The sequence below is a fragment of the Acipenser ruthenus genome, chromosome 1 (genome assembly GCF_902713425.1).
Source record: "Acipenser ruthenus chromosome 1, fAciRut3.2 maternal haplotype, whole genome shotgun sequence".
NCBI lineage: Eukaryota > Metazoa > Chordata > Actinopteri > Acipenseriformes > Acipenseridae > Acipenser > Acipenser ruthenus.
Window position 1 is genome coordinate 7,082,272 of NC_081189.1, and position 23,837 is coordinate 7,106,108.

Here is a 23,837-nt window from a genome sequence, read left to right on the forward strand (position 1 = left end):
CGATCGGGACATATTTGCATGGCATTACAATACCTCCATACCACAGTTTTTATAGTAACTATATTATAATGTAGAAGTACTTTTTATAAGAATATATTGGTACAATTTCAATATTGTTTCTGGATAAAACACTGAATCCCTTTGGTTTTAAAATTAATTTTCATCCCCTCACCATTATGTACTGTAGTTGGACTTTCAATTTCTTAAAGTCTCTAAGGTTACATTACTACAGAGCAACCCTCCCTTCTCTCCATGTTAGCTCAGCACATACAATGTTTTTTAGAACAAAGGCGAGTCATTCACTATGTAGATGCACACGTTTTAGCACTACTCTAGGTTAAAGACATTTCTCAGTTTACTTGCCTTACTGTTATTGTTTCACGCCCTAGGTCACTGGCTGCAAAGCATGTCAGTCAATATGACAGGAAATATAGCCAAGAAGGGGTGGGGACAATTTCACTCTCCAGCAAGGAGCTTTAACCTTTAACACACACACACACACACACACATATATGTATGCTTGCTGTAACATGTGTTTCTTTCCAAGTAAAGTTATAATTTAATTCAAAACCTTTTTTTTTTTATCAGCAAGATCATTTTCAGAAATCCTTTTTGTGTTATAAATATTCATAAACCATCATTCAAACTAATTTGCAGATTTGTTTTTACCCTTATCTGCATTTTATTATGCATATATAAAATAGTTTTGAATGCAATAATGAAAAAGTCTTCCTGAGGTGTTGTGGGCAAGTCAACGAAACACCGAAGATTGGAGGTGCCCACCTGATGACCCCTGCGAAGTGCCCCACCCAGCCCATTCCAGACCGCTGCCATGCTGAGGCGCTAGGGAGGATGCAAATAGGCTGATCCCTGGAGCCAGCATCGTACTTCAGCCATCAGCGCCGGGCCAATAGGAAATCCACGTTAGCTGGTGGAGGAAAAGAGCTGAAGGCTCATATATTACAGCAAAGCTACATCTTGGTTGGTCCCCACCGCTTATATTATTATTATTATTATTATTATTATTATTTATTTCTTAGCAGACACCCTTATCCAGGGCGACTTACAATTGTTACAACACAGTATACAGATATCACATTATTTTTACATACAATTACCCATTTATACAGTTTTTTTTTTACTGGAGCAATCTAGGTAAAGTACCTTGATCAAGGGTACAACAGCAGTATCCCCGACCGGGGATTGAACCCACAACCCTCCAGTCAAGAGTCCAGAGCCCTAACCACTACTCCACACTGCTATCTCATTTTATCTTGGTAAAAGCAGAGTCCAATATTAGCATGATGTAGATAACAGCTGTAATGAAAAGCATGGCTTTTAATATTGTGAGAGGCTGTTGATTTGCCAGTTTGTTTGTTTGTTTTTTTTTAGTTTTTTTAGTTTTTTTTTTACTTAAGCTTGATGTCACATTACTCTGTGCTATGATTATCTTAAAATTCTTTGACATAAAGAACAATCAAAAAAGATGCATCTCACATATGTTGGTATGACAGATTTGGAATATTACCACAATCCCACAGAAGCCTGGCCGATTGGATGACCTTGGCTTACTTATGTTTCTGCAAAAGGCCGCCTCTCTGATTGTTTGGGATAATGTACACGTTGTGCTCAAACTGAAAATTGATTATCCCAACATGCACGCAATTCTAGAATTCCACTATAATTCGAAAACAAAATCTAATACAACATTATAATTAATGTTGTACAACAAGGGTGCAGAAATCCCATCCATGGGGTTCTATATTGGTAAATAAACTGATTAAGACCTGGAAGGAGATTCAGCTGGTTCTATGAAGTCATTTCGAGTAGACTGTAGGTGGAACGAAATCCAGGATTCTGGACTTTGGCAACCACCACTGTGCACCCCCTGCTGTCCTCACACATGCTGCCAAAGTAAATGATGACAGGCATTTTGTTTTAGTTCAATTCTATAAAACACAAAGTTTCTTCTCACAACTGTAGTCTTCATTAGCAAGGGCCTGCTTTTCAAAACCTGGTAAGTGACAACTTGCAGCAAAGAACGCTACACTTAAAACTAACATTAACTGATTTCAGTGGAGTAATCTAGCATGTGATAGAAAAGGGTTCTGGTCCTGGTGTGCGGGTCCACTCCAGGTTTTACAGGTAAGATTTAATAGCTAAAACAGGCAAATTGGTTCAATTAAACAATAACATGGAAGTAAAAGAGTTGGACTGGAAGGAACAATTTTGCTCAGCTATAAAGCAAGGCTGGGCAACCTTGGTGCTTCAAATCCAGATCTTTGTTTCAACCGCCTTCTTCATTATCAAATTGAACCAATTAAAACCCTTACTCTACCCTAAAATAGTGTATCTATTGATCCTATTGTGGAATGCCCCTCAGGGTCAAAGTCATTACTTTATGTTGCCACCAGATGGCAGCCTCTGCAAAGACATGGATGGCACCTGTTAGAAAACAAATCCACTTGACCAAGTTGAAGATGTTCTGCAGTCTTAGAGGTTTTAAAATCCATCGATCAGTTGCCATTCTTCTCCCTGTATTCTGCATTTCACTTGATAACTCAGTTTTTCACTTCTGCTTTCTGATTCTATGGGGCAGGTGAATGACACTCTGTCTGTCTCTCGAACAGGAACACTCTGTCCAGTCCATAGGGCACCGGGGGACTCGTAAAACCTGCAGGTTGCCATGGACGACAGGCTGCATAGTGTTTTATGTTTAGAGATGCGTTTCACAGATAAGTAAGGGACTTGTATGGGTTTTAGAACCTAAAGCTGAAGGAACAACAACTTTTTCAGGCACAGTGGCTTGAAACCTGGTTCCAGGAGACAGTGAGATCTAATTTGACGTAACTTTGCTGTATTAAACCCCCAAGTCTCCCCTGCTGTGTCGATCAGTGACCTGAAACCTAGTCTCCTGAAACCATGTTCCAAGCAACAAAGTGGCTCTGTGTTCCCTCAGCTTTAGTTACTATACCTTTTAACCTCTTTGCTGCCAAGCTAAACAGAAGACTACCTGCTCTGTGTTGAGGATGTCTATATTGATTCCACCACACATCTGTTTGAACCTTGGTTAATATATACCTTTTTGATAGTGGTAACCAGTTTTGGACTGAAGACATTGACAGTAGTTCTACATGGCGTGCAAGTTTGGTATTTAATTGCAGTTATTTAAGCATTGCCCTGGTACGTATCTGTGGTCTGTTATATGCATTGTTTTAATGTATGTTTGCTCTCACTAGGATGGGGCCCTCTTGAAAAACTAGATGAATGTCTCAATACTGAGAACAATAAAAAAAAGAGGGTCACACTGTATTTTAAGAAACGCTTTTAAAAGTATATTTACTGTTGACAAGTTAACTAACACGTCAACCAATGCTGCTCATTTTATGTCACTAGTAAACCTCGTCTCCTTTGCTAAACATTACTACGGCAACATCTTTAAAAGTGCCTTTAAACAAATAGAACCCCATTTCAATTATATAACTGTCGTTTTTGTTTTTTAAATAGTTTATAAATAGGCTATTACATAAAAACTTACCATTAACAATAATACACTCGCAGTTGGAGATCTGGGCTCAGTTTAGTTTGGTGCTCTCAAGCCTTTAACTGGTTCATACTTTAACAGAGAGAATTCTAGACTCTAGTTGTCTGCTAGTTTGGCGACAGTTATTTTTTTCAGCTCTAGCTGGTTGTGTCAGATGACCGCCTCCCAGTATTTACAAGACTGGCGAATGAACCAGCCTTTAGAGGACTTTACTCCACACAAAACAAGCTTTGGCACAATAAGTCTCCGACATGGTGGGTTGCTGTTTGAGTCAGGATTGAGGTACCTGGGGGAGTCTAGGTTGTGCCTGAAGCAGGATTACAGTCAAGGAACCTTCTGTTGATATCGTCAAAACCTTGAGATGCCCCGATCTATCACCCAAAACAGGAGGCCCTGACTGATACTATCCATACTTGGAAACCTGTCGCACAAATAAGAATGCATTTCTTGCACATGCAGTCAATGTGAAAAAAGCACAAAATGGTCTTTGATAAATCCAAGTGTCAGACATTATTATTATTATTATTATTAGCATTGGAGCAAATACAGATTTTTCATGTTTCGAATACTCTTTCACATTTTAAAAGAATGCTCTGATACTCTTTCATTTAGAATTAGCTGGTAAACAAAAGTTTATTTCACATTTTAAGTACAGTTTGTTTGAGTATTCAGATATTGGTCCTAGACCTCAGGTATATATTGCCTTGGTTTTTCTTACTCAGTCATGACAAGAGCTTAAGAAAAGCAAGTTTATTGCAATCTATTTTGTTAGATTACATCTGGTGAAAAGTCCAACTGTCAAGAAAAGTTGGAAATAGAGCAAAGTCTACAACTGGCGAATGCAGCGTGCTGCCAGACTGGCTGGCTGTGCCGGCGGTGCGGTCGAATGCAGCGTGCTGCCAGGCTGGCTGGCTGTGCCGGCGGTGCGGTCGAACGCAGCGTGCTGCCAGGCTGGCTGGCTGGCTGTGCTGGCGGTGCGGTCGAATGCAGCGTGCTGCCAGGCTGGCTGGCTAGCTGTGCGGTCGAACGCAGCGTGCTACCAGGCTGGCTGGCTGTGCCGGCGGTGCGGTCGAACGCAGCGTGCTGCCAGGCTGGCTGGCTGGCTGTGCTGGCGGTGCGGTCGAACGCAGCGTGCTGCCAGGCTGGCTGGCTGTGCCGGCGGTGCGGTCGAATGCAGCGTGCTGCCAGGCTGGCTGGCTGTGCCGGCGGTGTATCAGAACTCCCAGTAAGATTAACTGTATTGCTATCTGGTAATAGGCAACTAATGGTCAGCTCTGTAACCTTCAGCCAATGGGATCTTGTTTCCAGTGGGGCCCAATTCCAGCACTGTAACCCGAGAAGCTTCTCTGGGCCTTTTCTACAAACCTAATAGGACTTCAGGCACAGGGCTACTTGTAAAGTTAGGTTTTCCTTTTTGTCCACCCAGCTGCAAATGGACTTTGTAGCTACTTTATTGATTTATTTACACTTGAGATGTTCCAGATAAATTAGGCGATAGATAGCAGTTAAATGTTCTTCCCTATGCGAGCTCGTTCGTGTTGCGCTACACTCAAGCCTACTAGGTATTTCAATAAGATCAATGGGTGAATGCTCTGCTGCGGAAGAACACCACACAAGACATCTGGAGTTCAACCAGAGAAAACATTTCTCATATGGAGCTGCGATAAAATAAAAAGCAGAGTATCTGAAGGGCCAGGATCTATGTGGATATGAACACTTGGCCCAGCTTCTTATAATCACCCAGCTCCGTTTTCAATTCCAGTAACTTAAAAAGTACAAGCTCCAACAATAATTTCTCTTACTATTTTACGAGTGGCTCCATGTTCTGCTGTTCCAATACTGAGCTACCATTTTCCTGTTAATTTTTTTTTATTTTTTTTTTTATAATGCCATCTCAGCACCACCCTCTCCACATTTTTATAGACAGAGTAGACGGGGCTACCAGTTGAAAGGTCACACTGTCACATGCTTTGAATGGAAGTCTATATAGTCCCAGGAAACGTAAAAATGCAATTAAAAGGATATTCAAAGCAACTTCCTCGTGATGTTAGTCACTCACTGCTACTATGAACTTACGGTTATTGTTAACAACTCCGGACTCAGGCTGGAGACCGTTGTTTATTTTGGTCAGAAGGTTGACAGCAGTGCTGCTCACTGGAGGCTGTTCCACTGCATTCCAAACCTAGACCTTGTTCATACCTTGGTGCTTTTACCAAGTTCTTAATTGAAAAAATGTAAGCCCAAAGTAATCACACTGTAGGACCACAGTTGCCTATGCATGCTGAACTACAAAAATGTTTAAAAATAAATCCAATAAAAGTTACATATGAGGGAAATGGCGAAATGTACAGCTTGTAAAAATGGGAAACTGTAAAACTATATACATATAGTGGCTGCAAAGTGTGAATGGTGACGTAGTGGGAGTTAAAAAAAGTGTCAGATGTTTAGTTTTTATAATAAAAGAATATGCTAAATATAGCTCCTGAAAAACAGTATTTTTGCAGCACAAAAATGAAATATGTTCGAACTACACAAAAGGATAAGGCAAATAACGGAAAAGTGAATATAATTCAGAAAAAAAAAACTAAAATAGGAATCATATTTAAATATTTTCACATTCCCCCTTTTTATTTAAAAAATAAAAATAAAATTCAAGATTATGATAACGCAGAGGCCAGTAAAACCATGCTTGAACTGCTGGGTAATGGATTTGCATAAACCAACATTAGTTCAAGCATTACACCAGGAAGCCTATTTGCTGCCTGGTGAATGGGAGGGTGTGTTTAAACACTCAGCAACAGGAGGAGCCACAGGACAGATGAGTGCAATGTTCCCAACAGCATTCTCCACACGAGACTGATCTGTGGGAGTCACAGTACTGACGCTTAAAAAGAGAAGGGTCTAGAAGATGGGCGTTTTGCAAGCCATGGCCAAAATCACAAGGTTAACTTTTTTTTTTTTTTTTTTTTTTAAAAACAGCATCAAGTCCTATTTTAGCCCAACCACTACCTGCTCCCTAAGACCTTTGTCATGAACTCTTGAAGTAACCCCCTCTGTCCTCCCTCCTCTCCCTTTCACTCCAGACCGTTAATAACAAGACACACATGTGCAAAAGTAGACATTTTATTGAACTGCTGCAATACATAAACAGAAGGGCAGCCTTGGCTCATAAAAAGTTTCCTGCTCTTGCAGCTTCTTTTCAAAAAATCTAATGGCCCAAACAAACAATGGCTTAAATGTTTGGAGTAATGAAAATCACCATTAGCACTTATTTATATACTCCTTTTCTGAACTGAGAAGACACTTCCAGGTTTTAGACTGCCTCCTAAATCCAGTTATCCAGTTGCTTATTCCTTCACATTGCTACATCCCAAGGATCACAGCTGTTCTTTTCCAAAAATGTAGAAGTGCTGGCATATACTGCAGCTTTGTCCCAGGATCGCTGAAGGAAAAGGGCATCTGCAACACTTGTGCTAATAATTAGCAGGTTGAAGACTTCAAAAGCTGCTGTGGAAAACGTGCCAACTTCATGGCATACTGTACATCACCTACTAACACAAGACTGAATACAGTATGCAGGCTGTGGTTAAAGACAATGTGAACAGCTGAGGGACAACCAAAAAATAAGAATGGAATGAACAAAAGTCACAGCACCCCCTTTTCTACAACTCTGGCAAAAAAATTTGCATCACCTACAATTTGGATTGGAATTTTTTTTTTTTTTTTTTTTTTTTTTTTTTTTAATATAAACACACTATATGAACATAATGTAGATATTTTAATGTATCGTAAATCAAATAAACTACAAATGATGTTAGATTTCAAAATGTAACATTTTTCAATTAAAGTACATGGAAAACATTCAGCAGGTTTCATTCGGCTTTTGGCCATAGCTGTAAGTAGGTTCCATGATATTAGAGTTTGTGAATGAATACATTTAAAATGTATTGCAAAAAGGTGGAAATGTACATTTCTCCTTTAGGATGATAAAATGTATATTAAAAGAGAGAATTTGCTAGAGGAACACTGCAACTTGGAAAAAGCAAAATGTTTAAATTTCTTATCGATTGCTTTTAGTTTCCTTCAGAGATTTAATGAACTGGACTGGTTTAGTTTTATGCACAGGTTTAGTGCTCATGACATGCTTTTTCTTGCACACAAGAAATCATGTGATTCTCATTTGAGAATAAAAAATAAGACTGGTATGATGTGGGGTTTGCTGCCACCAGGCAATACCACACTGCATTTGCTAGGATCACAGTGAATTCAAGCTTTTAAGACGACACACACACACACACTGAACTAAACCGGGCAGTTAAAGATATGCACCCCCTTTTAATGCCTGTGGCACTGTGCTGGTTTTATCCTGTCCATTTTCCTAACCCAAAATAAAATTAAAATTACATTTATATAAAAAACAAAACAAACAAAAAAAAAACAACAAAAAAAAGAATTTGCAAGTTATGGTCATTTAATGTCCATAACTCCATGTAATACTATATATAATTACAATATATTAAATTGTGGAAGGCATTTAAATAAATCATATATTATTTGCGATTCTGCCAGTCACAGGCAAGGGGATAACATTTGCTATTTTTAAAAAAGGCCAGGCAAACATTTTTCAATCACTTTTGTTCTGGAAACAACCTTTAAAATAAGGAGACTTTGGGCTACTGAGATGTTACAACTTAATTTGTTGCAATTTGAATATAACCCATTGTACATCTGACAGAACTTAAGAGCTGGTTACAAATGCAGTACATCTGAGAGGGTAGATAACTAAATACAAGTAAATATTTTTGTGCAAGATAGAGCCAATTAATCTTTGCCACCATGCTGAACAATTTTGACTGGCCTTTAGTGTGGATGAACATTTGATTGAAAATAAAAAATAAAAATGTGCTCTCCAGCACCAGTGTATTGCTCAACACAGTAAACCAGAAAACGTAAAAAACTATTTGTAAAAAGGCAACAATTCCATTTTTTTCTTTCTAAATAAACACCTAAACTGGTTGATATTCTTTCAATAGCACAGAAGCCAAGGACAGAGCAAGCACACAAAACCACGAGTAGTCTACTGCAGAGACTAAACGAGGCTGTGTGAAGTTCCGTTACCTTCAAAAATGTCTTCCATAGTAACCAAGTTACAGCGTGACATTCCATTTTGTTTGGATTACCACCTCCCCTATGAAATGAGTTGCATATTTAAAGCTACACGTTTTCAGAATTAAATATGCTGGTTCAATAACTGACTGACACTACTACCCACATAATAAAATTATGAGCAACCTCTCAAAAAGGAGTGTGTCAGCAAATCACCTAAATGCTTCTCCATTACCTGCAAAATATGCAAGTACCTTGTGCATTTAGCCTATTTATTTTAAGGTTACAGATTCCAAATCAGAAAGACGCATTTGTGATGAATTAAAAACAGACATCTAACTCAGTTTATGTCCATCTGTACTGTCTGGTATACAATGGTCACAAATGCAGTCCGGTATTCATGTCAAATCTTCATGCCCATTTGATTTCCACACAAATATCCAACTTGAAACTAGGTGCATTTTCTGGGTTACTGGTTCATACACAAAAACCCCTTGCTAACACTGGAGAGTGAACAGTTTTATTAGAGATACCAAAAGGAATTTGGCAAACATCCTAACATTCAGTTTTGTAAACATAATGCTTCCCTTTTCAAATGGCAGCACTTTGAAAAGAAACAAAACAAAAAAAAACCACAATGAATAATCCTTAAGTTCATCCACTCCAAGAATAGTGTTCCCATATAAACTTACTGTGATGGTTCAAATCGAAAGAACTGAAACTCAAAGTTTGTGCTATTCGATGATCACAGTATATTTTAAATACATTTGCTCTGCAAGTCCTGACGACCAGGAGGAACACGTTTGTTAAATACACAGTTCATGTAGGCGACGGCTTCTTTGCATAGAATTTCTCTTCTCAAAAATATATAGCAGTATACAAATATGTCTCCTACATGGTTTCATACTTTTTTAATCCAAACTATAGATCTTTAAATCAACTTTTTTTTTCCCTTTCCATAAAGGAAGTTACAAGTTTACAGGAAAATACCAACAACGACACTCTGTTTTATCCTGAGTGTTTGGGCCTACTAGGAGCAGCAGCTTTTTTTTTTTTTATTTAAAGTTTATTTTAAATCCTGTTTTCACTTTTTCCCCCATGCATGCACACAGCCACACCTCCTTGCACACACACACACCCACCCCCATCTCATACTTGGTAGGCCACTATCTGCTCCCCATTGGTCCAAGGACTGGGAAGCAGTGTAGATATTGGTTTTACTACAGAGTGTATACAAGCAAACATTAAGGCAACATTTGCAATGAAGGGTTGACGTAGCATAATAAAAGGTTACTTTTGTGAAATAAAGTATAGGCTGTTTAGTGCCATATTACACAAATCGTCTACACCCTCCAGAAGAATTTCAAACACTTTTTTTTTGTTTTTATCATTTTTGTGCAAATTGCTTCTGAAACCTCCTACCATTAAGGCAAAGGGTTTGCATTAATAAGATCAAAGACAGACAGGTATAACAGACCTTTGGTTTAGTTCTGCATACACTTCTCTCAGCCATTGGATCCCCAATGTGGTTATACAACTATTTTGGACAAACGAGTCTACTTTGAGGAAACAAGGATAAAAGGGAAGTTGGGAGGGAGGGAGGGAGGGAGAGAAGCTTTCAATTATGCAGGAATCCCAAAAGAAAAGGAAAAAAATTAAATGAACTAAAAACATTAAAGCATAAATAAGGAAAATAAATGTAACTCAAGTCACCTGTTCCTGAAACTTTTGTATTCCTTAAAAACAAAGTTTCAGTAATACCAATTCTAGAGTAACTTTTTTTGGAATTTCTTTTTAAATAAATAAGCTTTGTTTATTCACATCTTCCGGAGAAAGCAGGGGCTCCGCAGAGCAGCCCCAGCAATCTTAGTGTCACGGCTGCGCCCTCTGTTGGTCGAACTCTGCTATTAGTCTCTTAATGTGAGCCAGCTTGTTGTGGAGATACTCACACCTGCATTTCTCTTCATGGTAGTGGGGATAACTCTAAGGAAATTAAAAGAGAGAAATAAATAGTTTCCCCCCCCATAGTTCAAGTCTTATAAATGCTAATCCAGTACAGAGTGGAAGTTAGTTAAGCTGACCGCCATCTATTATCCAGACCACTACCTGGTCCCAATAAAACAAAGTACTAACAAAATCATTTTCCAGAATAATCACTTGCAACTCAGCCTAGTTACTTTCAGTATGTGGTTCATTTATCTAGAAAATCAACCAAACCACACTGCTTACCGCCACCCTCCCCCACCAAAAACCTCACTTCAGAGCCTGCAACACTCGAAGGTTATGACCATTAGATTGATCTGTCTTCATGTTTAAAGACAGATACATGTTGACACAACAGAAGATAAAAAGCAGGATTAAGCCCATTTTAATTATGTCCAAGACTCATATCTTTGTGCTTATAAAAGTTGTTGTATTGCCATTACTGCAGTTTTCTATATTTTGCCACATAACTCTGCAACACTATGCACTAAATTCACAGAGCAAACAGGCGAGATTGTCAAATGAATGCCAATCTGTCCACTTACTACAGGACAAACACTGTTGCCTGTGTGAAATAACTGACAGCTTGTGGTAAATGTACTACTCAAACTAAAGAAGTTAGATAAAAATGCACAAACCATTTTCATTTTCTTATATTCTTGTAATACTTCCTCATGGATAATCTGAGAATGAAACACAATGTTACTTTCCTAGAGGAGAATGATTAAAGTGTGTACAGCATAACTTCTTGGTTCAATAGTATGCATAATGTAACTGTGCATTAAGACTTTACACAGTGTAAAAATCACTAATCCAATATAAAAATGATTCAGATACACCATGCAGGCACTTTGCCCAGCTGTTTGACGAATGCAATGGATCAGAGGTTTCACATGACAGTAACACATCAGATAATGAATATTTAGAAGTGACTGATTCAGTGAAGCTCCAGCGACCTCAAGTCAGTACCTGATGCTCCTTGGTGCCGGGGGGCACTCGTTTGCGCTCGGCATCAAGCTGTGCAAACCGCCGGGTGATGCTTTCCACTCTGCCATGCAGATTCCTGTACTCCTCATACTCTGCGTTGAAGTCGTCTTTGTATGTTTGACGTTGATCAAGGGAAACAATTGCACTGTACTTGCTGTTCAAAAAGAAAGATCGAGGTTACACACACATTTTTATATATATATATATATATATATATATATATATATATATATATATATATATATATATATATATATATATATATATATATATATATATATATATATATATATATACACACACACACACACATACATACATACACACACACAGAGTACTGTGCAAAAGTTTTAGGCAGGTGTGCTTCTTCAAAAGAGCTTGGACAGCACATCTGGAAACCCCTGTCTGCCTTGAAATTTCTGTCTGGGAGAGACCTTGCTGATGCAGTATAACTACCTTGTGTCTTGTTGCTGTACTCAGTCTTGCCATGGTGTATGACTTTTGACAGTAAACTGTCTTCAGCAACCTCACCTTGTTAGCTGAGTTTGGCTGTTCCTCAACCAGTTTTATTCCTCCTACACAGCTGTTTCTGTTTCAGTTAATGATTGTGTTTCAACCTACATATTGAATTGATGATCATTAGCACCTGTTTGGTATAATTGTTTAATCATACACCTGACTATATGCCTACAAAATCCCTGACTTTGTGCAAGTGTACCTAGAAGAATTGATGCTGTTTTGAAGGCAAAGGGTGGTCACACCAAATATGGATTTGATTTAGATTTTTCTTCTGTTCACTCACTTTGCATTTTGTTAATTGATAAATATAAACTATTAAGATGTCTATTTTTGAAAGCATTCTTACTTTACAGCATTTTTTCACACCTGCCTAAAACTTTTGCACAGTACTGTATATAAAAAAAATAAACACACACACACACACACACACACCATCGCATTGGAAACAGAAAAGCAATTGGATATGATGGACCACACGCAATGAAACATTGGGGTAAACAGCATGAAATTTGCAGGTGCTATTTTTGGCTGTCAACCACAGGAATTAGGCTAGCACTGCAGAACACACAAGCTAGCTACATTTGTGGTGCAAGTTACAAACATGTTTGTGGCTTAATCAGGTACAGCAGTCCTCTGTTGCACCGGCCAAAGCAGACTCCACCCCAATCCACAATGCACTTCCTGCTCTACAGTATAACTGTACCTGGAATTAGCAGCATGCTGTACCATTCAAGGCTTATTCATACAAACCACACGTGCCAAGAACTAACTACATTATTGATGCTAGTTTCACCATGACCTACATCCACAGCATGTAGAAAAGCATGCCACAAGTGTATATAATAAATCAAATTTAGAACTGTTCAATAAAAACTCAGCCAAACCACAATCAGCTTTACAGCAATGCCAAAGTAGATTACCATGATCTAGACTGATCACCTCAAACCCAAGTGATATCTTCAAAACAATTAGCAGCACGTCCTCAACATTGCTAAACTACACGTCTCACACCTTAAGAACTTGAATGACAAAGGAAACTGAAATGACAGTTTGTGTTTCTTGCTAGCGATTCAAAGATCTCACTTTTTCTGAAGCGCTTTTAAAAGACCCACCTGTTCTCTCTTGCTTTCCAATCTCTTTAAGCCTGATATCTGCTATTAGCTGCTGTGTTGCTGCTACTATTGTATTATGCGCTTTCCACTGTACAATTAGGGCTTCCGTTTTTCAGGTTTTATTAATTGTATTTTTCGGTGCTTATTTTGAGCTATTTGAGTTATGTAAATCATTGTTTTGTTTTTTTTCAGGGCTTTTGTTTTTTATATACTGTATGAAATTAGTGTTTTCGGTTACTTTCCAAAATGCTTGAGCGTTTTTTTGTTTTTCCTGTCAAAATATGTATAGTAGTAACTCGACAGTACTTGCACACTTCAGTTGTACCTTCTTTGCCGTCTTCCAAAATGAAATCCCTATGGTCACAGGCACATTCTTCTGGGGTTTTTGCGTGTAGGCATTTTTGTACATTTCGCCACAATTCTGATTTAAATCCTCCATATCTTAACTGTAATACAGCTTTAAATCCCGCTAACAAGCCTCCATCCTGATTGTAATCTTGTTTTAAATCTCGCAAGCGGAGTCTCAATAGAAATGTTGGAATGTGCTGTCACTCAGTAGTTGGGGTGTGTTTAAAGTATTCAGAATAAATCAATGATAGATGCAAGTCAGGAAGGCAGGACATTGCCCATCAGCACTGGGAAATGTATTTATTATTTTTGTAGTAGGTTTTATTTTTTTAATGGGAAAAGGGTAAAGTCAACGTGAATTGATTAACCATTTCCACAGTTGTTCCAGTGTTTTCCGGTGTTTATTGGCTATCCACAATTTCATTTTTTTTTGTATCGGAGGTATTTTATCGGGTTTTATCAGTTAAAAACAAAAATCAGAAGCCCTATTTATAATGTATTATGCACTGTTTTTTTACTGTATATCATGTATTATGCATTTCTCTGTATTTAAAGTATTACGGATTTTCTGTTACTGCACCTTAAGCGCTTTGTGATGGTGGTCCACTATGAAAGGCGCTATATAAAATAAAGACTGATTGCTTAAAGCAGGTTTAAAATGACAATACCTACAGTAGTAGTCCTTTACTTACATCAAGTAATCAGGTGATTCGGTTGTTGATGAGAGTTCAGTTGAGTCTGTGCAAGTCTCTTTCTTTTCTGTAAGAGAAAAAAAGGTCTATTACAGTAAACCCAAAGGCACACAAAAACTCATTCATACCGATTAGAAGGTCACAACATATACAGAACTCTCAAAATAGAAATTGTGACCGAATAGCATCCCAGTATGCTCTATTGTTGGTGATCCACAACATCCTGAGGGCACAAGCAGCACTGGAATTTCACTGGCAAATGTGTCCAATAAGGAATACTGCAAATTTCCTAACACCAAAAACTGAAAGCCCTTACAAACTGAAAGCACTGTTAAAAAGAGCAATCTGCTTTTTTCAATCTGCACTGTCCGTTAGTTTACAAAGCATTAGTAAACACTTTTTTCTTCAAGAAAAAGATAGTCAAAATGTAAGCATAAATTGCTAACCAAGTTTAATTGGATAAAAAGGAGCACTCTGGTATTTTAATATGTTGAATGACAGGATTCGTGAATCACTCCACTGATGCCAGAAAGGACTTTGTGGACTGGCTCCAATTCTCTCTCATTTGAATTCATTTTAGAAAGCTATATAAACTTTCCAACTACATTCCATGCTGATGCTATCCAGCACAAAGATTTAATAAGCCAGCCTAAAAGGAAAATATTGTTTGAAATTCAATAGTTTTTCTGCTGCACATTTAACTGTGCTTGCTCTACTGAAATGAAGCATCCCCTTCATAACAGTCAATTAGCTCATATCAGTGGAGACATTTCTATGCTGTACAGGATCCTTTCGAAAATACTCCGATTTTAAATACAATGGGTCCGAATAGTGCATTTTCATACCAAATGCACCTAAAAGGTTAAAATATTTAAAAAAAACAGTGTGTCAAGAGACATTGAGGAAGACTTCCAGTAAAAAACATTCATCAATGTATTTCATTTTCTTTCAGTATTTTTAAAGCCCTGGACTAGTGAAGCTATAGTCAGCCCCAGTAGTACATGCATTTCAAAGCCAGTTGAAGGACATTGAACCAGATTGTTCATGTTAATGGATAACCTAATAGTACTTAAAATAAACTTTTGGACAAACATTCAAGGCAAACTTAATGGATAAGTCTGAATTATGTATCTCCGTTTGTATTGCAAAATCGTAAATGACTGGCTTCATTCTTCAGCGTGGAAGTTGATATGTGCTTTACGATAATGCTTTTAAAAAGTAAGCCATGTACTTTTCCAAATGCTCTGTACTCTACCAGAAGCACCTGTACAAACTTTCCAGTAAGCGAGTTCCCCCCACACTACTTGTTTGTTACTAAACTGTATGAAGTACTTCAACTAACAATGAGCTGAGAAACATAGTTCAATCTACAACCATAATACTTCAATGGTTCATTTTTGGTAACATTTTGCATAGGGAGCCTCAGCCATCACCTCACCAGCGTTGCTGTTCAGTTTACTTCAGGGTGTTTTTTTAAAATTAGTAAAGCGGCTATGTTTTACAAAAAAACAAAACAAAAAACAAAAACACCTCACAAACAAAATCAGGAAAAAGCTTGTGTACCTTCTCTATCTGAATTTGTGTTTTTCTCTATCTGTGGGGTGGTGTCCATTTCAGCCTCAACATGCTTTTTTGGGGGTTTTTCATCAGTCCTCTCAATCTTATGCTTGTTCTCCCGGTCCCTTTCCTTGTCCTTGTGTTTCTTGGATTTCTTTTTGGACTTCTTGCTATGCAGGGGGCTGTATTCTGTGACTGGAGGCTGCTCTGAGCTCTTCGATACAAGTGGAAGAGGCAAAGCGGGGCTCGCCTTGAGAGTCAGAGAAGTGGATTTGTCCGGCTGGTTCTCGTAAGCGTTCCTGTTTTGACTGAAGCTGTCCACAGGAAGGTCCTGTGTCCCCACTCCCTCAGGTGTGCTGGGGGAGTTGGAGTTGGAATTGTGGGGGAGAGGTGGGTGGGACACAGGGAGGTGAGAAGGGGGAGGGCGAGGTGGAGGGGCCGGACAGGAAGTTGCTGAAGATTTCTGTTCTCTAGGCGGAGACAAGTGGTCGTTCAGGGTCGGCTGGACGCGATTTGTAAGGTGGGAGATTCGTGCTTTCTTCTGCATCAAAGGATCAATAAAGTCCCCATCCAGGAGTCGTTTCTGCAGAATTAAGTGGACATTTCAGTTAACATTTTACCATTGTGTATATTGATTTACAGATATACATGAACAAACACTGTGGGTAATTTAACAGTTATACAGTGTATCTAGTGTCAACAGTGTTGGAAGGTAAGTGTTTCTTCCTTGAACTGATATCGCATTAAGCACCATTTACTGAGTAATACATAGTTTTTTAAAAAGATTGTCAAGATCTATTCCCTTTAAAATACAATTCCTTGCAGAACCTTTACATTTTACACTGTTGCATCTTTTGTGCAGACAAGGATTACCAAAATAGAGACTTCCTTTAGCAAAAAAACAACCTGCTGTGAAGGATAGCTATCAATAAGTATTAGATGCAAGATCAGCACAGTCCAAGACAGCCAGATTAAAAATGCTGACAAACACCTCGCCCAAAAACTACAAGTGTTCCATTCACTTGATTTTGTGAACAGAGGTCCAATGAATCAGAAACAGTAAATACTTGAATACTTGTGTTTCAGCAAACAAAACATACTAACTTGTATGAACTATTTGAAATAATTCTCTGTAGATGTTTTCATTCATGGACAGGGATACCAATGCAAAAACTGCATGCATGTAGACCTATTTATTATTCTGACTACCTGACAGGGTTGGAGAAACACAGATGAAGTGAATAACACTGGACAGCCTTAAATATGTCCACTATACTGGTTATGCATAAACGTTACATATATTGAGACTGCATTAACATTTGAAACAATAAAACAGGGGGTCAGCCGCACTCTATGCAATATTGTACTTCCTACCGCGAGCCTCCACGCCCACAGCAGCGTGTTCTGCCCAATGCATAGTTGTTGCTTCAGTTAGAGGGGTGGGGACCAGCTTTGACAGCAACAGATAGAGAAATGCCAATTTGAAAGAGTACAGTGAATGAGAGGTGAAGGTGGGTTACCTTGGTAAATTAGCACTTTAATGTACAGTTGACATTTGTTTGCACTTTATTAAAATAATTTCCCATGTCTATAACACTTAATTCTGCCTTGAACAGGCAGAAAGACTTTCTGGCATGTGAAATTACCTGAGAGAGAAGAGATGCAGAAACACTATCTTTGGGTGGACTTGAGGGAAGAGCTTCTGACTGTCCTGTGGAATTCAAGGGCAGACCTAATTTACTGTGGAGCAGAGAGGAAGGGGGGACATGAACACAGAACAGTTATTAAGTTATACAAAATGACCTGTGTATTACGAAAAATTCAGCATTTTATTTATTTATTTAATTGTCTTTGTTTTTAAAGTACCGGGCAAGCACACGTTCTAGCTGCTGTTTGTCTTCTTCAGAATATCCAGGCCAGTCTTTCTGAATCTCTTTGTACACATATTCCTTCAGTGTGTACGAGTTATCCTTTGGGTTCAGATTAGCCACCTGCAGAAAAAGAAATACAAAAAGGATAGGAAAAAGGCTTCTTAAAAAAGGACTTTGAGCAAAATTATTATTTGTTGCAAAAGACTTGTGTTACAATACTAAAAAGAGGAGTTATATAAAAATCAAGGAACAGATTTTGCAAGCGTCATAAAGCTGCTAAATTTACTGGGGGTCCTGATAGTATGCAATACACATGAACATGAGGCTAAACATTACAAGTTTAATGTTTCCATTTAATTATTTCAGTTATGAATACGAGGCTACAGTACATGCCTCATTTCTTTAGTTATATCACAAGATAGCATACTGCAGGTTTGTAAACATATGAAGTACAGCGCTATAAAATGCACGTTCAACAAGCAACTAAAAAGCTAAAGCAGAAACTTTGAGACAAACATTTTGTTAAACATGGAGACTTGTCAATTTAAACCTCCAATTACAGCAGAGCCTTAAGCCAGCTTTAAGCAAAACTATAAATAAAATAATTTGCTCAGCAACAGACAAAGACACTGTACCCTGACCTTATTGCACCAGAGGCAGACCTCTTAATCAAAGCCTGACACACTGATCGATGGTTGAAATGCTACTGTTTGAGAGACTGCCTAGTCAGCAGTTCATGGCTTGCAGTGAAATTCTGATGCTTGCTACTTAGATGGCACACCCACCACACAAAACATTGAATTGCATACCCAAGTATAAATATACTAAATCTTTATTATAAATCTACTATATATACTAAAACAAAAAATAAAAAATAAAAAAATAAACCACACGACACTACCACACAAATACAATGCAAGACATATAGCAAGACATAAAAGGTTTGGAGTACAGTAAATTCACCAATAGATTCATGTTCAGAAACTGAACCTTTTAGTTTTACAACAGTCGAAGCTTCAACCTTGGGTGCTCTTTATAATTGAATGCAGATGGAAATATGTTGTTTTTGATGCAAACACAGTATTTGTGCAAAACTCCAAGCTTGCTCCTTCAACAGAAAAAAATATTATTCCCATAACTATTCTACAGACTTACAAGGGAAAGTTGGCAGACAGAACTGTACTTTGCTAATAGGAACAGTTTTACAGATACGCTTTTCCCTAATCGTATCTGTAGCCATCTAGTAACAGAGCAAGAATAGGTAATAATCCAATATTATTTATCAATACAAGTGTTTCACATGTGTACACATCTGTAAATTATCCATTAATGTCAGGGCTAGAAGTTAACTAAGGCAGTAGTTTGGTTTTGCTACCTGCCTGGGAAGTAGGTAGCAAAATGGTCTGATTTCGGAAGAGGTTTATTCGACAATTATATATAAAAATTGGTAAAAAAATAAACACCTACCTACTGTTTTAAATAGACTGAATATCCCAAACTATCACATAGTAGGCCTATATTTAAATCAGAAAGTATTTATTGAAACCACCTTGTGCTCAACTACGTAATGGAACTAATGCAATTCCTTGTCGAAATGTATTTTGTTTTATCCTTAATTTCTACAAGAATGCAACCATATCTTTCATTAAGCATTTGACATGCCATCAGTACGGTTAACCAAAGTTAATGTTTCATCGGTGCAAATTAAGTGGTACGAAATTATCCTCTTATCTGTCTTTAGATGTTGACTGAGATTTTGGTAACTAACAAAAAAAGGCAGCGATTAAAAAAAAAAAAAAGTAATGTGTGCCACATTATCGTTGAATCCATTGTCTGACCTTATAAAATGATTAGGTTACAAGCACAACCAAGCGGTTTTGGAAATGAAAGCTAATTCCAGCACGGTACCGCTACATTTAAAAGAAAATATCTAAATATCCCTTGGAGCACAGTCAAGTCAATCATTAAGAAGTGGAAGGTATACGGCACCAAACAGAATCTGCTTAGAGGAGGCCGTCCTCCCAAACTGAGCAGCCGGGTAAGAAGGGCATTGGTCAGAGAAGCCAGCAAGAAGCCAATGACAACTTAAAAACCTACAGCGTTCCATAGCTGAGATGGAAGAAACTGTCCAGCTCAGGTACTCCACAAATCTGGCCTGTATGGAAGAGTGGCAAGAAGGAAGCCATTTATGAAAAAAAGCCCATGTAAAATCCCGCTTGGAATTTGCAAAAAGGCATGTGGGAGACTCTGAAAATATGTGGCAAAAGATTCTGTGGTCCGATGAAACAAAAATTTAACAATTTGGCCTAAATGCAAAGCGTTATGTCTGGCGCAAACCCAGCACAGCACATCACCCAGGTGACACCATCCCTACTGTGAAGCATGGTGGTGGCAGCATGCTATGGGGATGCTTTTCATCGGCAGGGACCGGGAAGCTGGTCAGGGTAGAGGGCAAAATGGATGGAGCTAAATACAGGCAAATCCTTGTGGAAAACCTGCTTCAGTCTGCAAAAGACTGAAGACTGGGTTGGAGATTCACCTTTCAGCAGGGCAATGACCCCAAGCACACAGCCAAAGCGACACTGGAGTGGCTTAAAAACAAGAAAAAAGTGAATGTCCTAGAGTGGCCCAATCAAAGCCCGGACTTGAATTGGACTGAGAATCTGTGGCAAGACTTGAAGATTGCTGTTCACCAACAATCCCCATCCAACTTGACAGGGCTTGAACAATTTTGCCAAGAAGAATGGGCAAATATTGCACGATCCAAATGTGCAAACCTGGTAGATACTTACCCCAAAAGACACAGCTGTAATTGCTGCCAAAGTTGGTTCTACCAAGTATTGTGTAACGTGTCTATAAATACTGAATAGTATCAACAGAGCAAAGTTCAAAAGCAACTTTATAAATGGGATTAGCCGAATACTTGCTACATCTTGTTTACAGTACATCCTGTATTGTTCGTACCCTTGATAGGATACCAATGCAAGCAAGTCATTGACACATTCCGATTTACTTCAATGAAAATCAAGCTGCAATGGAAGTCCTAAAAACAGAAGTGCTAGTGACCGAAATCCAAGTCCTTTTAGGACAGGAGTGCAGCAAAATCTGAGGGCATCTTCACTGAGCAGCAATTCGAGTCAAGTGCCCCTCCTCCAATTTCTTTGCCTGCAGTCTTCTCATTATATTATGTTACATATTACTCACATTGGGATTTTAAAAAGAAAGGGATGATACTGCAGCAGTTTCACCTGCAGTTTGCAATTCAATATGCAAAGTGTTGTCTAAAACACTACAAAAACTTTTTTTTTTCTGGGGCGGGTTGAGTGCCAAGCCGTGGGTAGAACAGACAAACGCTTATAGTCACTTCCATAAATCAAAGCAATTCTAGCTGGGTATAACCCAGGTTCAACTGTAGTACACTGTAGGTCTGAACGCCAACTGAAACAAATGAAGCAGGGGTAGGGGGACAAAATAAACCTGTGGGAAATACAGAGGCAATGAACGGCTAAAAAGCTATGGGAAACTATTATTGAATCAAATTACAATGCAAATGATCCAGTAGCAAGTTAAATATTTAAACATTTCAGGGAACAGTGGCTGCATTGTTTTAAAAGAACAGACAGACGTTCATTTTAAAACACATTTTTTTTTTTTGTTGTTGTTTCCCCCGTTTTCATCCCCATAATCCCAAACAGAAAAAGCAATCCCCTAAACAATAACAATAAGTAAGCCAAACAGGACAACAGCACTGCAACAGACTTCCCTCCGGTACAACTGCATAATCAATTGGGCACTTGTATAGAAACCCATGCCAAACGAGTAAAAAAAGAAAAGCCTGCTGACAAAATACAAGTCAGCAAACACCTCTTTAGTAAATCTGCAGTGGTTGAAGTTGAAACTAGAGCAAATCCAATTCTAAAAAAAAATAACTATCCAGTAAGATTACATCCTCATTTCTGCAAAGAAAATGACCAGCTGCACCTTGCTAAAAATAACCCAAACAGAATAACTTCACGTGCATTGACTTAGCAGCATGCTGCACAGGGATATGTGGCATTGCCTGTCAGTCACAAAAGAGGCTGTGCAGTATTTCAGGGTCCTCACAGCACTTCCAAACATGGACAAAACTACTGCTTTATGAAGCAAGGTAAAGCAAGATGACCACAATGCAATTAGACAATCAGACAAATGATACTGTAAACGTATAGCTGTGAAGTGCATTGAAGACCTATTAAAAGCTCAAGAAGATGGCATGATCTAGTGACACTTATCCAAGTGCAAAGAAATTACGTTAGACAAGTAATACCTTGGATTGTTAGCAGAAAAAGCTTTTCACTGTTAAGAGATTTGATAAATGCTCAGGTTTTGGCAGTAAGAAAATATATTTACAAATGCTTTCTATTGCTGTTATTTAATTGTTGTCATGGTTTCTTTTTTTTTTTTAATTTAGTGTCCAGTTATAAATTTTCCCCTCAATTCTCCTAATTTGGAATGCCCAATCGCTTTCCTCCTCACCGGAGCAATTCCCCACATGGCTCTGGAGACCCGAAGGTTCAGTAGGCGTCCTCCAATCCCACGACCAAGCCAGCTTTCCTTTTCACTCTGGAACTCAAGAGCGGATGGTCGGCAAGCTACTGACCTCTGGAGGACAAAGGCCAGCCCTGCAGGTGTCTGCCCTGAGCACACTGGGTGCCTGGCCAGCAGGGTTTGTTGTAGTGCGATGAGAAGAAACAGTCCCTGCCGGTTTTACCTCCCTAACCCATGGGAGCTCCTGGGCCAATGCAACGCTCCTGTCGGAGTCCCCAGCGAAGACCGGCCTACTTCACACAGCCAGGACGCGGACCTGCACTGCATGACTCACCCTGCGCACCACACGACTGTGCTTCTACTACGTGAGCAACTCGGGGGACACTTGTTATTGTTTTCCTAAAGGATCTTTGTACAGTATCATTGAGTTAAAGCTGGAAGAAAAAAAAGCATTTAAAAATCTATTTTATTTTGCCTATATATTTTTCTATTTTGTCTTCACAAGTTGGTACTCTCTAGGAGATCATGTGTTGAGGAACATCAATTGATCATGCATAGTTTGCAATTGCTTTCTACTTTATATTCAGTATGCACAGGATGGAATCACTGCTATTAAACCTCCTCAGTGAGCACCACAAGTCCCTGGTGTTTACAGTTATACAGTATGGAAAACACTTGTCACTTTCAGGGCTTTTTCTTTCAAAGTATATCCTTAAAACAAAATCCCAGACCACTTCCATTGTTTGTTTTTTATCTTTAGTTCTAAATAAGGCTTGGTCCTCCATTTATTTAAATATAATTACAAAAAAGTTTATAAAAAAATCACACACATTATATTTCCCACAGAAGTTCAAATTTAGAAAGATGTATTTTTGGACAAGTTCTAAATCAATAACAGGATTGTTTGCAGTAGTAATACTCTGTTCTATTACTGACTCTGCGGTACACCGGGTAATCAGGGGCACCAATTCACAAATAACCACAGAACAAACCTTCCGAAAAGAAATTAAAAGGAGTTACAAAACCTGTTCAGAATCATGCCTGGATGTCTCCACACCCAAACCAAGATTAATGAGTAACAAATACCCTCGAGGAAACTACGACCCACTGGTTCTGTGTTAATCCGACTTCATTTATGTTGAGCACAACGGTCTTGTACAATACCAAACAACAAAAACAAAACAAACAGAGTAATCCATCACATATCCACCCTAACCGATTATCCGCCACGATCAATCCCTTCAGCTATGTTAGTTTATTATTTAACAGAGAAGATTAGTTTTAGAAATTGTAGATCCTACTAAGATTTTCGTACACTGTGTTGTATGTGCTCCGTGTGTAACCATTGCGGGTAGTGTCATGTGAGCTGTTCAGTGTGTTGATATATAAATAAATCCTGTTTGTCTGGGGGGGGGGTTATCAACTCCATCGGTCTCCTGCCTGTCTCTCTGCAGCAAATGCATGCACACACAGCTACTCTGTCAAACATTAATACCTTGTATCTTTCTAAACAAGGGATTTAGGGGAGCTCCCTAATAAAAGCTGAATCTCAGAACAATAACTGTGTGAATATAGTAATTGTTACAGTTGT

The 23,837-nt window shown here is 38.6% G+C and overlaps 1 protein-coding gene across 1 annotated transcript in view; it reads right to left on the reverse strand.

Moving 5' to 3' along the window:
• Nucleotides 1-6,651: 6,651 nt before the first annotated feature.
• Nucleotides 6,652-23,837, reverse strand: part of LOC117403711 (RNA polymerase II elongation factor ELL2-like) — a 35,399-nt gene continuing 18,213 nt past the window's right edge. The window contains exons 6-12 of the mRNA XM_058988724.1: nucleotides 17,715-17,839; nucleotides 17,495-17,588; nucleotides 15,855-16,431; nucleotides 14,292-14,358; nucleotides 11,603-11,774; nucleotides 11,272-11,316; nucleotides 6,652-10,633 (exon numbers count right to left, since the gene is read on the reverse strand). Of these exons, the coding sequence (XP_058844707.1) occupies nucleotides 10,523-10,633; nucleotides 11,272-11,316; nucleotides 11,603-11,774; nucleotides 14,292-14,358; nucleotides 15,855-16,431; nucleotides 17,495-17,588; nucleotides 17,715-17,839 (1,191 nt within the window). The 3' untranslated portion in view covers nucleotides 6,652-10,522. The remainder of the gene's footprint in view (nucleotides 10,634-11,271; nucleotides 11,317-11,602; nucleotides 11,775-14,291; nucleotides 14,359-15,854; nucleotides 16,432-17,494; nucleotides 17,589-17,714; nucleotides 17,840-23,837) is intronic.